Raw genomic sequence first — 14831 nt, 5'->3', positions numbered from 1 at the left:
TAAAAGTGACTTCCACTCAGAGCCATCCTCGTCGTAATTCCCTTTCAAGAAGATATGCAGAGGGGAGAAAAAATCAGTAGAGCAAAAGAGAAAAAGTAGGAATCCCTTTTTTTAAGAGTCTATTTATAGACTGAACAATTCTTGCAGAGTCTCTTAAATCACCAGTTGAAAGTGGTTAGTCTGCCTATGTAGGACTATTCATACTTTGTCTGCACCAAGAAAAATCGAGTCTTTTTATTATCTGTTCATAAATTGATTGGATCCCATTTTCTGATTAGTGTGTCCCAAATCAATGTGTTGAAATGTTTATCACACTGAAAAGCCTAAAATATGTGCTTCATGTGTTAAATTAACTAAATTAGCCAAAGTCAAAAACATGTACTAACATTTCTGAATCAACCTACATACATTAGATTACACCAACAAAGCAAATGTTAAGGGTTAAACATTACCCCCTTTTACAGTGTACAGTATGTTGTACAGCCGTTTTTAAACGTATGAGCCTTAAAGTGTAGTAATTATGAATTTTAGTAGAAAGAGTACTGAAAAATAATACTCAAGTAAAAGTACTGTTAAATCTTAAAAAATTTAGTATAAGAAGAGTAAAAGTACCCGTCCTAAAAAACTACTCAAGTAAGAGTAAAAGAGTAGCTCATTTAAAAGTACTCACGAGTAGTGAGTATTAAGTACTGAGTTGCGAAAGCTATGCCCCATTATAATAAAAACTCTATGCTGCAATTTAAAAATGTTGCTCACATACCATAAATTAAATTCCCTTTTATGGCTGTTTTAAAGAAAGAATAATAAAATAGGTATTTTATAGGTGTTTGTGATTGACAACTTTTAAAATACATCATTTATATATGATACTGTAAACTGATTTTACAGAGAGCGTAAATCCTGACGAGAAACACATTTTCCATGCATATAAAAGGAGTGTGTCTCTAGAAAAATGTTTGACATTTAACAAGGATGCAGTTCAATTAATTGCATACAGACCATTTACACTACCAACTTCTTATGAATGTGCTGTCTTTGTTTATATCACTGTTGGTTGAGGGAATGGACTGTATAATAACCAGAGAAGAACCTCTGAATTAAATTGCACTTGACCTAGCCCATTAGCGCTTTGCGCATGCAATTTCACCCAACCCATTTGCGCCTAGACAAAGCGCATGCTTGCACGAAAATACCAAAACTTCATGGCCATGCCCATTGACTTTGCACTTATGACTTAAGGCATAGTGCTGCACTTAGCGCTAGCACTCTTAAAAAAGGGCCCCCAATTTTATTACAAAGTTTCTATTTGCGCCAAAGTAAGTGTAAGTAGCATCTGCCACACAGTGCAGCTGTTTGCACCCCAAAAGTGTGATGAAATCAAAGAAATATACGACAAACCAAACAATAGATTTTGCTGCAGTGGAGTGAGGAGTAAAGACAGTGTGTGATTGTGTACTGATGTTCTAGCGACTGTGTTTTGTTACACTCTTTTCCCCATCCAATTTCAGGATTCCATTCTTAATATTTCATTTAATACTACTTAAAATGTTAGATAAAAATGAATATACATTTTTGGTCACAGTGAATTTTGAGTACAGTATATGATGTTCATATTGTAACCATGGTTAATTTTGTGGTTACTGGAAAATGAACAAAAATACCTTGGTGAAACCCTGGGTACTGTATTAAAACCAAGGTTATTTTTTCTAAGGTAAGGTTAAGGTTAGGTTTAGGGGTAAGGGGTTAATGTAGCGTGTCTGTGGGACTCTAAATAAGCACAATAAACACACTTCAGTGATGCTCATTCTGTATGCTAGTATTTAAATATGTGTGCAAATAGCTTCTGACAATAGTTGCACAGGGTGCAATTAGTATCTACCATCAGTATCACCACTCCCTACATGCATATTACGCAGTCTGAGTAGGGCACCCTCTTACCCTAAGAGGGCACCAGAAAGTCCACCGGCTGCCCTTACTCACATGTTATAAGTTATTCAAGGACCTGAAAGCAGTTGTGAAACACAGCTTCACACTCATATCACCTTCCCCCCACCCCCCGTCCACCTGGAACTCTGTGTAGGGCAACAATTTGGCCAGCGGCAGCCCTGTCTACCATTATTTGCATCAGGGTTGGGGTGCAAACTGCTACTATTTGGACTGTGGGGTAAATAGCATATACCATTATTAGCACCAGGCTGCAAATAGCATCTGCCATTTCATTACTGGTATATGTAGTTGGCTATATCCTAATACTGATGTACATCACAGTGTTGAAAGTGGCCAGCTTCAGTTGTTCCCTTAAAGAGCTGATCTAACCCTTAAAAATAATTAAGTATTTAGTGATGTTAAATAATATTTTTGACTGGAATCAAACCAGTTAATTTAGATGTTACTACATGAAGCACAATTTTAGGTTAGCAGTTAGCATTTTTCAGTGTATATAGCCTATTCAAAAAAATTATCTTAATCATTACCAACATGCATTTTAAGTGCTTGACAGAAGAATGCAAATTTGAATTCTATTAGAGCTGTGATGTGTTTGCTGGTGAAAAAGATGATGAGATTGAGAATTTTTATAATAGTGCTCATGTATGCTGACAATTTTAATTACAAGCTCTCCAAGGTAATTTTAAAGTGAGTTCTCGAGGTTGGTGGACATTTATGCAATTTCGAAGGGTTGTTTGCATGATTAGCATTTGTAGCTAAGGGATTTTAAATGTGTTTTTTTGGGATTAGTGTCTGTTACCATGGGATTTTTAGGTGAGTTTTCAAGGTTAGCCTCTGAAGTATCCCTGGGATAAGGTGAAGGGTGGTGTTTACCACAGAGGTTTTAAGGTGAGTAATCAAAGCCTGACAGCTTAATCAGTTAGAGCCCTAACCTTTTAGAGATCTGGTTGTGTGTGTCTTTTCTGTTCCCTGAGGGTATATCAATCATAGCAGTGACAAAAAGCTCAGTCAGCTCACCAGAAGAAAACCATCATTCATTGGGCCCTCATGTAAATGTCGAGTGTTTGTGGGCATGCAGGTGTGTGTTTACATAGAGCATGCATATGTGTTGGTGTAGGTGTATGTCTATGATGGGTTTGGTATTTTTGTATTCCCACTAGATGTTTAGCAAGCCTTGGGGTGCCTGTATGTCTGCAGCCTTCTTCAGCCAATGGCAAATCTTCTACTCTCCTTTCCTGTAATCACAAAGCTCCAAGCGGAAGAATCTGTTTTCACTTACTTCCAATCCTCCAATCCCAAGACTCCTAATAAGTTTTCATCTAAATCTATTCACACTATTCATACTAGCTGTCTTACCCTACACTGTAATGTCCTGTGGCATAGTCAAAGAGTACTTAAATGTATAAACTCCTTTATTTCACTTTCATATTTCCTCCCCTCTGCACTCTTTATGTCTGTTCTGTTATCTGTGTGTCAGTGGGTTTAATCATTGTTTGTTGTTATTTAGGATTTCCTTTATATCTTTTGTATTTTATGCATATTATACTTAAATAAAACTGAGAATGAAAAATTTGATGTAATGACCCTTTAAACTGACTGGATTGCGAATGCAAGAATCTGTTGGTTATGAAATGCTAAATATGGAAAATAATAATTGTAAATGTCATTTTATATATATATATATATATATATATATATATATATATATATATATTAAGTTAACTATAATGGCCGAAACATACTTCACGCAAGTTTGTTTTAGACGGCACGAAACCGCAAAAAGAAAATTTGACTCTGGTGGTTTATGAAATCAAAAAGCCATTCAACATGTCCAAAATGACTGGATATCCATAACTAGTTGCAGCATCTCTGCTGCAGATGCCTTTCCATTTCTTCCTGGCTTGGACAAATCGGTCCTGTAGTTCTTTCCATTTTCTCATTATAGTGTCGTTATCAGAATTTAGGGAAGTGCCAATTTCTTGCCCAGCATTTTCAATCGCTGTTTTATTCAAATGGAGAGGGAACGAGGGGTCGTAAATATGTTTGTATAATCTAACTTGTTTGGCAAGACTCTCTTTAAATTGCTGCTCCACCATGACAGTTGTTGATTGAAAACAGAAAATCCACACTAGTGCCCCTTGCGGTAACAAAGAGAATGCAGTGTGTACCTGCGTTGGGTGATGAATTGAGCATTGACATATTTCACTACACAATGTTGTGTGTTATCGAGCTTGCGTAGCAAGGTGCGAGTGCGTTTGTGTACTTGCATGAAGTATGTTTGGGCCTTAATATAAATAACTATTAATGTATGATTTAACATTTTAAACATTTAACATTTTAGATAAATGAGTTGCATGCTGAATGTATAATGAAAGAATTTGGGATTATCAAAATTGTTTACCCATGGTAATTTTTTCAGGGTTATTTTAGAGTTACAATTTTAAAACGTTGTTTGGCCAAGGATTAAAAGTAGCCTTAACTCAGGGTCAAAGATATTATGAAGGGCCTAATTGTATTGTAGTAGATCATTAGGAATGGCAATAGTGGACCATGAAAGTTTGAGCTTGTAAAACATTAAGTCATTGTGATTATCCTAGGAGAATTTAAATAGTTTAGGATGGTATTTTATGGCATCTTTATAGCTGAAGTGTGTCAAATCTGCAGCATGACTCTCAAAAATACTGTTTTTAAACAGATTCCAGAAAACTACGCCGTCCTCCATTGGTTGTACAAACAGATATTCCCACCCAAAAGTTATGCTATTGGTTGAGCCAATAGCCGCTTTTCCACAATCGGGCTGATTGGTTTTGAGCACGGTACAGAATGGTTATCAGTAGAGTTGGTGTACTCGAGTTCAGACTCTGATGTATTTTTACTAGGACTTGACTCGGACTCGAGCCTTTCGGACTTGGGATTTTTTCCCAAGTACGGATGAGTCCATGGCATTTGTGACGCAATGAAAAACAAACAACAAAAAAAACAATATAACATAGGGTGACCATTCATCCTCTTTTCCCTAGACATGTACTCTTTTTCAGACCTGAAAAAAGCATCTGGCCAGGATTTCAAAAATAGCCTCTAAACGTCTGAGATTTGGCTTTGTCTTCTTATTGATGTGCTCTCTACAATTAGTACTATCATACATACTATTTATTTGATACTGCGCATCAGTATTCACACGTATATGTCCTTAAGTGTGACTATTCTGGCTGAGAGCAGTAGCGCACACTCTTTCAAAGTACTTCTTTAGCTCTCTCGCCCGCACGCCCATGTTGTATGTGTGTGCGAGAAAGAGATCACCAGACGTGCTCTGTCACTCTTATCCAGGAATATCATTAAAGTACACTTTAAAAATGATGTTCTTCAACTCTGCAAATAATTAAATAGAACACATGTTTTATCAGACTCACACTAACTACGCAAAGTAATTTCTAACTGAAAATGTTGACTATATTGAGACAAAATTTAATTTACTACGTATCAGGGACATTTAGAATAACATGACGGATGAAATAGACCATGATGGAAATTGTACAATTCAGTCCGTCACATATTTGTAGCGCAACTTATTTGTGTGTTACCTGTAAATTTGGCACTTGCATTTCAATGGCAAAAAAGTAAAAAAATACAATGAAGAACACAAGTGAGGGGAGAAGTCTCTGCACCTATTATCCATACTAAATATAATTACTATTAAATATAAGTATTATTTAACTTATTATTAAATATAACTCAACAACTCTCACTCCAAGCTGAACACAAAATTTGGCAGCCCTGTCTCAGATACTATTTTCATATAATACTTATAGAACATTTTGTCAATACATATCCTTTTTGTTTTAATAGCACCAGCGAGTCACTGTGTTACACTTTTAGGTGAAATCAACCTATATATGACTTACTTATGGTTTACTCTTCATGTTGAGCTGGGATACGAGAAAGAAACTATACACATTAGCTTGAAGACTGTACAGACATATGCAACTGTCCTATTACAGAGGGATGTATATGACACAGTGTCTCCCCCTGCAGGTGAGCGAGGTGGAAGTGAACGGACAGATAGAGGCCGTGTGTGAGAGTGTTTTCAGTGAGATGGAGTCGCAGGCAGTGGATGCTCTTGATCTGCCGGGGTCCGGATGCTTCCGCATGAGGAGTCACAGTTATGTGCGAGCCATTGAAAAGGGCTGCTCACAGGACGAGGAAGAAGAGGAGAGGGCAACGCGTCAGGCCATCTCACCACCTCGAACTGCAACTACTGTCAGAACCATCCAGAGCAGCACAGGTACAAGATTATTGATTACAAGATTATTTATTCATTTTTGAATAGTGGTTATAATGAGGTGTTGCTCATATATATATATATATATATATATATATATATATATATATATATATATATATATATATATATATATATATATATATATATAAACATAATTTATACAGACAATTAATTTGTCAAGCCAGTTTCATAATTTATATTTATTTTGATGTTTTTTAAAGGGCGTCAAGTAAAAAAATATCCTCCTGGGATCATAATAAAGAAAAAAAAATCAAATTAAAATTTTAAAATTGTTTGGGGAAAAAAACTTTACGATTTAATTTGGCATCTTTTTTCTAATATAATATTATAATGGTAATATAGTAATATTATTAATATTTTTAAATATACTTTTTAAAAGAAAACCATGAAACAAGGAATCACATCACAGATTGACCCCAATAAACCATCAATGTGTATATATTATTCTGATTTAAGATGTTTGAGGAGCAAAGAAAACTCATATTTCTTTTTACTTTATAAAAAGTATACTTTATACTTTATATTTTCAGTTAATTAATCCAACAAAATTGAAAATTATTATTATTATTATTATTTTTTTCAAATACATATACCAATGGGAATACAGATAAAGAATACAAATATAATTTCTTAGAACTTAGCTCTTGCATTTTTAACTTGATTAATAAAGATGAATGACATTTTTTAAAAATAGACATTATGTTGCTATACTCTACAACTATATAACTAGTTAGTGTATAACTAAAGAACAGAACAAGCTAATAATTTTAAATGACTTTATAAATTCTAGACATTCTTATTGTGACTACTGGAAAATGTATAAATTTTTTCCATTTGCCTAATACTAGTATCAAAATTTTCTCATACATACAGTACAAACATCCTTTACACTCTCTGTCACTTCATTAGAGAGAGAGCCAAGGCCTCTTTCCTCTCTCTCGTGTGGCATGTTGTTTAATTACAGTGATTAGAGAGTCTTATTCTTTCCCCTTGTCACACTGTCATCAGGGTCGCAGTCAGCTAATTAAAAACATTTACACACAAGTGGGAGAGAGAGAGAGAGAGAGAGAGAGAGAGAGAGAGAGAGAGAGAGCTGTTGAAACAAGAGAAAAAGATAGACAGCAGACAGGACAATAAGAGATGGAGCCGAGATTTTGTGATTAGGGATTTGGGGAATGACCTCTGCAAAAAGCAATCACACATGCAAAGCTCCATCTTGACTTGTGTCCTGTGTGTGTCAATTGCTGCCAGCTGTTTTGTGAACTCTTATTGTTCAAGCTTAAATCCTTAATAAAAAGCCTAAGATCTGAAGTCAGTCAGGCTTTATTTAAGACTTTGTTGCTTTTGCAGGCCACTATAGGCGACATTCACTTAAAATAGATTGTTAATCGATTATACTAAAATCACAATGACTTGATGTGGGCTTCTGAAATGAGGCACAATCCACTATCTGGGTTTGGGGTTTACAAGGTAATTTAATTTATAGTTCTGTTGGATGTTTATGCAACTTTGAGGTAACAGGTAAAGGTAATTAGTACTCAATTTACTCCTGGGTCTATGAACAAGCGAAGAATACTTTCATATTTTTGAATGTTTATTTTAACATTTTAAAAAACAAATCACATCAAAAAACAAGCTCACTCGCAGATTTTTAGCTTCTTTACCTTCAGAAGTGACAAAAAGTGATGTCGTCCGAGTGGATGACCTTTCTCAGGTACGGGGCACCATCTGCCACCCATGACCAGACTTCTGGAACCTCCATGTCTGGCCTCTGGACACGACGCGGAAGACCTCAGTGGCCTACCACCTGCTGTAGTAGACATCATCGCTCAGGCTAGATTCCCCTCTACGAGGCGCCTGTAAGTTTTGAAGTGGCGTCTGTTCGCTAAGTGGTGTTATTCCCAACACGAAGACCCCCAGAGATGCACAGTCAGCTCAGTTCTTTCCTTTCTGCAGTAGAGGTTGGAGGGACGGCTGTCCCCCTCCACATTGAAGGTGTACTCAGCTGCCATAGGTTCTCACCATGACACAGTGGATGGCAAGTCTTTAGGGAAGCACGACCTGATTATCAGGTTCCTGAGGGGCGCTAGGAGGTTGAATCCCTGCAGACCACTTGTTCCCTCATGGGACCTCTTCGTTGTTCTGCAAGGCCTGCGAGGGGCTCCCTTTGAGCCCTTAGAGTCAGTCAACCTGAAGGCACTCACCTACATCAAGAGGGTTGGTGCCTGGAGTTTGGGCCGGGCTACTCTCACGTGATCCTGAGACCCTGACCGGGCTATGTGCCCAAGGTTCCCACGACCCCATTCAGGGATCAAGTGGTGAACCTGCAAGCGCTGCCCCAGGAGGAGGCAGAGGATTGCCCACTGGATCGCTCAACACCATAGCTGTTGCCTACCAGGCTCAGCATGTGCCGCCCCCTGCAGGGCTACGAGCCCATTCCACCAGGAGTGTGGTTGCCTCCTGGGCTCTGACCAGTGGCGCCTCTCTAGCTGATATTTGCAGAGCAGCGGGCTGGGCTACTCCCAACACCTTTGCCAGATTCTACAATCTACAGTCCCGTGTCTTAGGAGGAAACGAGCGGGTAAGTCCGGGTCGACCGGCCGGGTATATTGATTGGGCCTAGCAGTTTTCACCTCCCTTGAGCTGAAGATGTGCGTTGTTGATTCCCAGTAGTGACATATTTCCACTTAATATTACCCCCCTCTCTTTAGGCGGGGTGTGGTCTGCGTGGTGTCTTCCCCTTGGGTGTGACTCCCCCCCGACGTGGACGCTGGCATCCCGGTCGATTAGCGAATTCTCTCTTTTTCTGGGGAGAAAAGAAAAAAGAGAGAAAAGAGGCATGACTGGGACAAGCCTGTCCCAATCCTTTGGGTAGTTGATTTGTCCCCAAATGGGCCGTTCGACACTCATGCATCAGGGGAGGTTACGTGCTGGCCTGGTGCACTGGCTATGCGGCACACAGCAGTCTGTCTGTCTCGCACTGCCGATCCACGTAACCCAGTTCAGCTAGTTGTGCCGTTTTTGGAGGGGACCCCTAGCGTCTCTACATCGCCACAATGTTGAGTGAGTGACAGATAGGGAAATTCCTGGTTACTTCCGTAACCTCTGTTCCCTGATGTAGGGAACGAGACGTTATGTCCCTCCTGCCACAATGCTGACCTTCCCGCTGAAATGTCCGGGACCTTCTGTAACTGTCAGAAGTCAGTTTATATTTCATGTTTATTTAATTATTTTGTTAAAGACTCTTAATTTGAAACTGCTTTGTAAAGAGCTGTTTGAGTGGAGACTTTTATTATGAAAAGCGCCGAGTGACTCGGGAAGAACGTTGTCTACACCGCATGGCCAGTTGAAGCTGTATTCCACATTTCTAAAGAGTAGTTAATTTACTCATCTGAAGTTACAGAAGATATCACAAGATGCAAGATTAAGTTCTCCTTTGGTAATAAGCAGCCAATGAATTCTCACGGCATCTTGAGTTGGATGGTAATCCTCATGGTGAACCAGTCAATAAATCGCCTGTTATCAGAGAATCCTTGTGAACGTGAAATTACTGGGGGGAGCTACAGTGAGAATTCATCTGCTCTTCACGGGTAGGAGAAGGAACGTTTCCAATCAGCAGTCAAGTGAGCGTCAAGTTAACTCCAAGTTCCATCATTCTGGATTCTACAAGCATTGTATACACTGGTAACCAAGAAGCTAGTGACATGCACAGAGTTTAAAGGCATTGTCAAGTTAAGGCCGACAAGAAGATAAGCACAACCAAGTTCAAGTTAAGGTGCTTGAAGTGGACTTATTCTTGCCATTTGCTAAAAAAGGACTCTTTAAGTGTTCAGTTTAGTGTTTAAAGAAGTGCTGGTGTTATGTACTTACCTTTTCAAGTTTAAGTCATTTGTTTTGAGCAGGTTTCAAGCTGCAAGTAAGAGAATAATTGTGAAGAATATCAAAGTGCAACGTCTAAAATAACCTGATCTAAGTGTGACTGAATTTCGGTTACAGGTTTAATATACAGGTGATTGAACTGAACTGTTAAAATACTACTTTAACCAGAGTTAATAATCTAAGAGAGAAACATCTGTTCACGTTACATGTACAATTATTCAATTAGAGTAGTCAGTGTAACTAAGAGATACAGAAAATGGCAGAAGGTAGTCAGTCTGCTAAGAGTGGCAAAGATAATATAACAGATACTGTGCAATCACAGCAGCAGCTAGAATCCCAAGAATGTGTAGACACACAAGCATTAGTAGCTGTTGATGACACAACAGAGCAAGAGCCACGAAGAAGTCAAAGAGCACGCAAATTTACTGAGAAAGGTAAAGATTTACATGATGAAAGGCTGACTAAACTTAAAAATTGCTTTCAACGCGCTTATGAGAAATGGAAGACCCTGGCTAGAGATGCTAGACAAAGACTAATGGGGCGTCTCTCCAATGACATGTTGAACAGCCTCATAGATGCAATCAGTGGTTCTTGAAAGGATGTAAATGTTGCTTACGAAGAGTTGCGACAAAATGTGAGTCCAGACAGTGATACCCGCCGCAGAGTAGACACTTGTGGAGCAGTCACAAAAATGATAGTTGAGTCTGCATAGAGTCGTCTAGGTGAGGGAGTTGAGGGTCAAGATCCTCTTAGACCAGAAGCATGTTGTATTGATACAGGTTCGGTGTTCTCATCCATAGCCTCCAAATCAAGTTATGGACATTCCAGGTCTTTTCAGTCTATGAACAGTGCAAGTTTGAGCTCCAGAGGTTCAAGTTTTTCCTCCGCTAAGAAACAAGAGGCTGCTGCAGAAATTGCTGCAACTGAAGCAACATTAGAAATATTACAGCAACAAGAGCATGAACTGGAAGAACTACAAAGACTTGAGGCTGAAGATAAAAGGAGAATAGTAAAACAAGAAGCTGAAGAATTGAAGCGACGACTAGAAAGAGGAGAAGAAGAAGCTAGGCTACGTGTTAAGATTGAAGCTGAAAATACTGCTAGACGGATGGCATTAGAAGACAAGCGCAGAGAGCTTGAGCGCTTGGAGACACTAAAAAGGTTGAATGCTGCAAAAGCACGAATGCAAGTCTAGGAAGAAACAAGAGACCTACTTCGTGACTGCACATCTGTAAAAAAGAAGCATGTACCAAAGTTAAGCAGCTCCGTGTTACAGAGCATACCTCCACAGGAAAGGGTAACAAAATCATATCAAGAAGCCAGCACTGCAGACCTTGTTAAGGTGTTAGCAGAATCTATCAGCTCAAGTCGTCTTCCTATACCTGAACCTGCAACATTCTATGGAGACTCTCTCAGATTTAGCGATTGGAAAATCTCATTTCAAACTCTGATCGACAGAAAAAACATACCAGTGAATGAGAAGCTTTACTACTTACGCAAGTATGTAGAAGGGCCAGCTAAGAAGGCCATTGAAAGTTACTTCCTGCTAGGCATGGAGTCGGCATATCAAGCAGCATGGGGCATACTAGAAGAAAGGTATGGAAACCCATTCGTCATTGCTAAAGCCTTTCGAGACAAGCTTAATTCATGGCCAAAGATTGGTTCCAAGGACAGTGTTGAGCTGAGAGAATTTACTGACTTCCTCAGAGGCTGTGAAGCAGCAATGTCTCAGATTAAGGGTCTTGAAGTCCTCAATGATTGTAATGAGAACCAGAAAATCCTTTCCAAGCTTCCTGATTGGTTGGCCTCAACGTGGAATCGTCAGGTCATAGAAATTGAAGAAGAAACTAAGACATTTCCTACCTTCAGTCGATTTGTAAAGTTTCTAACACGAGAAGCTAAGATAGCTTGTAACCCAGTGACATCACTTCATGCACTGAAGTCTAATGAGATCGGAAAGGTAAAGGTATCAAGAAATCAAGACACTAGAGCAAAGGTGTTAACAGTACAGTCCAGAGAAAAAGCAGATGCTGCAAAATGTACCTTCTGTGAGAGACCAGGACATGGTATTCACAAATGCCATAAGTTTATGGAGAAGAATGTTGCAGAGCGAGTCAAGTTTGTCCAAATGAATAAGTTATGTTTTGGATGTTTGAAGCCTGGTCATCACTCAAGGAACTGTGAAGACAGGAGTGTCTGTGAGAAGTGTCAGAAGAAGCACCCATCATGTTTACATGAGGATCGTATCAAGGAAGCAAAGAGGACTCCACAGTCAGGTCAGTCAAAAGAGAAGTTAAAGGAAAGAAACCCAGAGTTGGTACAGAATAAAGATACCGCAAGTGAAGCAACATCTAACCGAGTAATACAGGATGTAAATAATACTCACACTTCTACAATTGTTCCAGTATGGGTATCAGCTACCAGTGAACCAAATCATGAAGTTCTGGTATATGCACTTCTTGACACCCAGAGTGATACTACCTTCATCCTGGAAGAGATAGCTCAAGCTCTTGACACAAAGAAGGAATCTGTGCAGCTGAAGCTCTCAACGATGGTATCCAAGAGTACAGTTGTTCCATGCCAGAAGATAATTGGTTTAAAGGTGAGAGGATTTTATTCAGATAAGAAGATATCTTTGCCAGTAACCTATTCTAGAGAGTTCATTCCTGCAAACAGAACTCACATTCCTACACCCAAAACTGCAAGAGTGTGGCCTCATCTAATGCATGTAGCTGAGAAGATTGCTCCTAAACAAGTTTGTGATATTGGCCTCCTGATTGGCTACAACTGCCCTCAAGCTCTTCTTCCTAGAGAAATTGTGTCTGGTAAAGAAAATCAGCCATTTGCTCAAAGAACGGATCTGGGCTGGAGCATTGTTGGCTGTGGCAATTCCTCTGTAGATTACGGGGATGCAATTGGAGTGAGTCATCGCATTATAGTGAAACAAGTGCTGCCAAGTCTACAGTCTTCTCTTAATCTTACAAGTGAAGTTCAGTACATATGTAGAACACAGATAAAGGAAGTAATCACTCCGCCAAATGTTATCAAAGCTCTTGAGTCTGACTTCAATGAGAAAGCAGCAGAGGATAGTTGTATTTCTCAAGAAGATCTACGTTTTCTGTCAAAAATGGAAACAGGCATCAGACACAAAGAAGATGGTCATTATGAAATGCCTTTGCCTTTCAAAATAGACAGACCAAACTTGCCCAATAATAAAGGATGTGCTATTCATCGCCTCAAAAGCTTAGAAAAAAGGCTTAAAAGAGAAGGGAAATACTATAGAGACTATGTAGACTTTATGAATGAGACAATTGCTCGAGGAGATGCTGAGAAGGTCCCAGCTGAAGAAACAGACAAGAACCCTGCTTGGTACATTCCTCATCATGGAGTTTATCATTCTCAAAAACCTGGAAAGATCCGTGTAGTCTTTGATTGCTCAGCAAAGTTCCAAGGTTCATCCCTCAATGACCATTTGCTAACTGGTCCAGAGTTAACAATCACCCTTGTAGGTGTTCTCTGTCGCTTCCGCAGGGTCCGGTGGCAATCATGTGTGACGTAGAGCGCATGTTTCACCAATTTCATGTAAAGGAAGAAGATCAAGACTACTTACGGTTCCTCTGGTGGGAGAAAGGAGATCTAGAATCCAAGCCACAGGTCTATAGGATGAAAGTACACCTTTTTGGTGCAGCCTCATCACCCGGGTGTGCCAATTACGGCCTCAAGCATATTGCCGCTCAAGGTTGTGGTTTCTTCAGTGAAACCTCCATTCGATTCATAGAAAGGAATTTCTATGTCGATGATGGGTTGACAAGTGTCTCAACTGTAGATGAAGCTATCAAACTGATAAAGGAAGCAAGAGAACTTTGTAGCACAGGAAAGCTTCATTTGCATAAATTTGTGTCAAGCAGTGAAGAAGTAAAAGCATCAATTCCTCAGGAAGAATGTGCTAAAAGTGTTGTGGAACATGACTTGGCTTTGAGTGAGCTTCACATGGAAAGGGCACTTGGTGTGAAATGGTGCATCAGATCTGACAGCTTCCAGTTCAGAGTATTCGTTAAGGAACAACCACTCACTAGAAGAGGAATCTTGTCCACAGTGGCTTCTGTATATGACCCACTTGGTTTTGCAGCACCCTTCATTCTTGTTGGTAAGCAAATACTGCAGCAGATGTGTCAAGATAAGGTGGGCTGGGATGAACCACTTAAAGATGAGTTGTTGATAAAGTGGGAAGCTTGGCTTACAGATCTGCGAAACCTGGCTGATGTGAAGATTCAGAGATGTTATCTCCCGTCGACCTTTAAGGAAGTTCAGTGTTATGAGCTTCATCATTTCTCTGATGCTAGTGCATCGGGATATGGAGAATGCACATATCTCAGAGCTATTGGCATATCAGGAGAGGTTCATTGCTCCTTGGTTATGGGCAAAGCCAGAGTTGCTCCTACTAAGGTTACAACCATACCAAGGCTGGAGTTATCAGCGGCAGTAGTTGCTGTACAAACAAGTGACTTTCTCAGAAAAGAGCTGGAGATAGACAACTTAATAGAGTACTTCTGGACTGACTCAAAAGTTGTCCTTGGATACATTAATAATGACGTCAAAAGATTTCATGTCTTTGTAGCAAACCGTGTTCAACGCATCAAACAAAGTACAGATAATAAACAATGGAGATATGTGAAGTCTGAAGAGAACCCTGCCGATTATG

At 39.4% G+C, this 14831-nt stretch overlaps 1 protein-coding gene across 3 annotated transcripts in view; it reads left to right on the top strand.

The window, feature by feature from the left end:
* The window catches only part of dlgap1b (discs, large (Drosophila) homolog-associated protein 1b), a 174981-nt gene that overhangs the window by 109490 nt on the left and 50660 nt on the right, over positions 1–14831 (top strand). For all 3 annotated transcript variants that reach the window (XM_052114909.1, XM_052114908.1, XM_052114910.1), the window contains exon 6: positions 5980–6229. In XM_052114909.1, coding sequence (XP_051970869.1) covers positions 5980–6229 — 250 coding nt within the window. The remainder of the gene's footprint in view (positions 1–5979; positions 6230–14831) is intronic.

This window comes from Xyrauchen texanus, chromosome 42 (assembly GCF_025860055.1).
Source record: "Xyrauchen texanus isolate HMW12.3.18 chromosome 42, RBS_HiC_50CHRs, whole genome shotgun sequence".
Taxonomy (NCBI): domain Eukaryota; kingdom Metazoa; phylum Chordata; class Actinopteri; order Cypriniformes; family Catostomidae; genus Xyrauchen; species Xyrauchen texanus.
The sequence above is the reverse complement of the archived record's forward strand: the minus strand, read 5'-3'. Positions and strand labels throughout refer to the sequence as shown.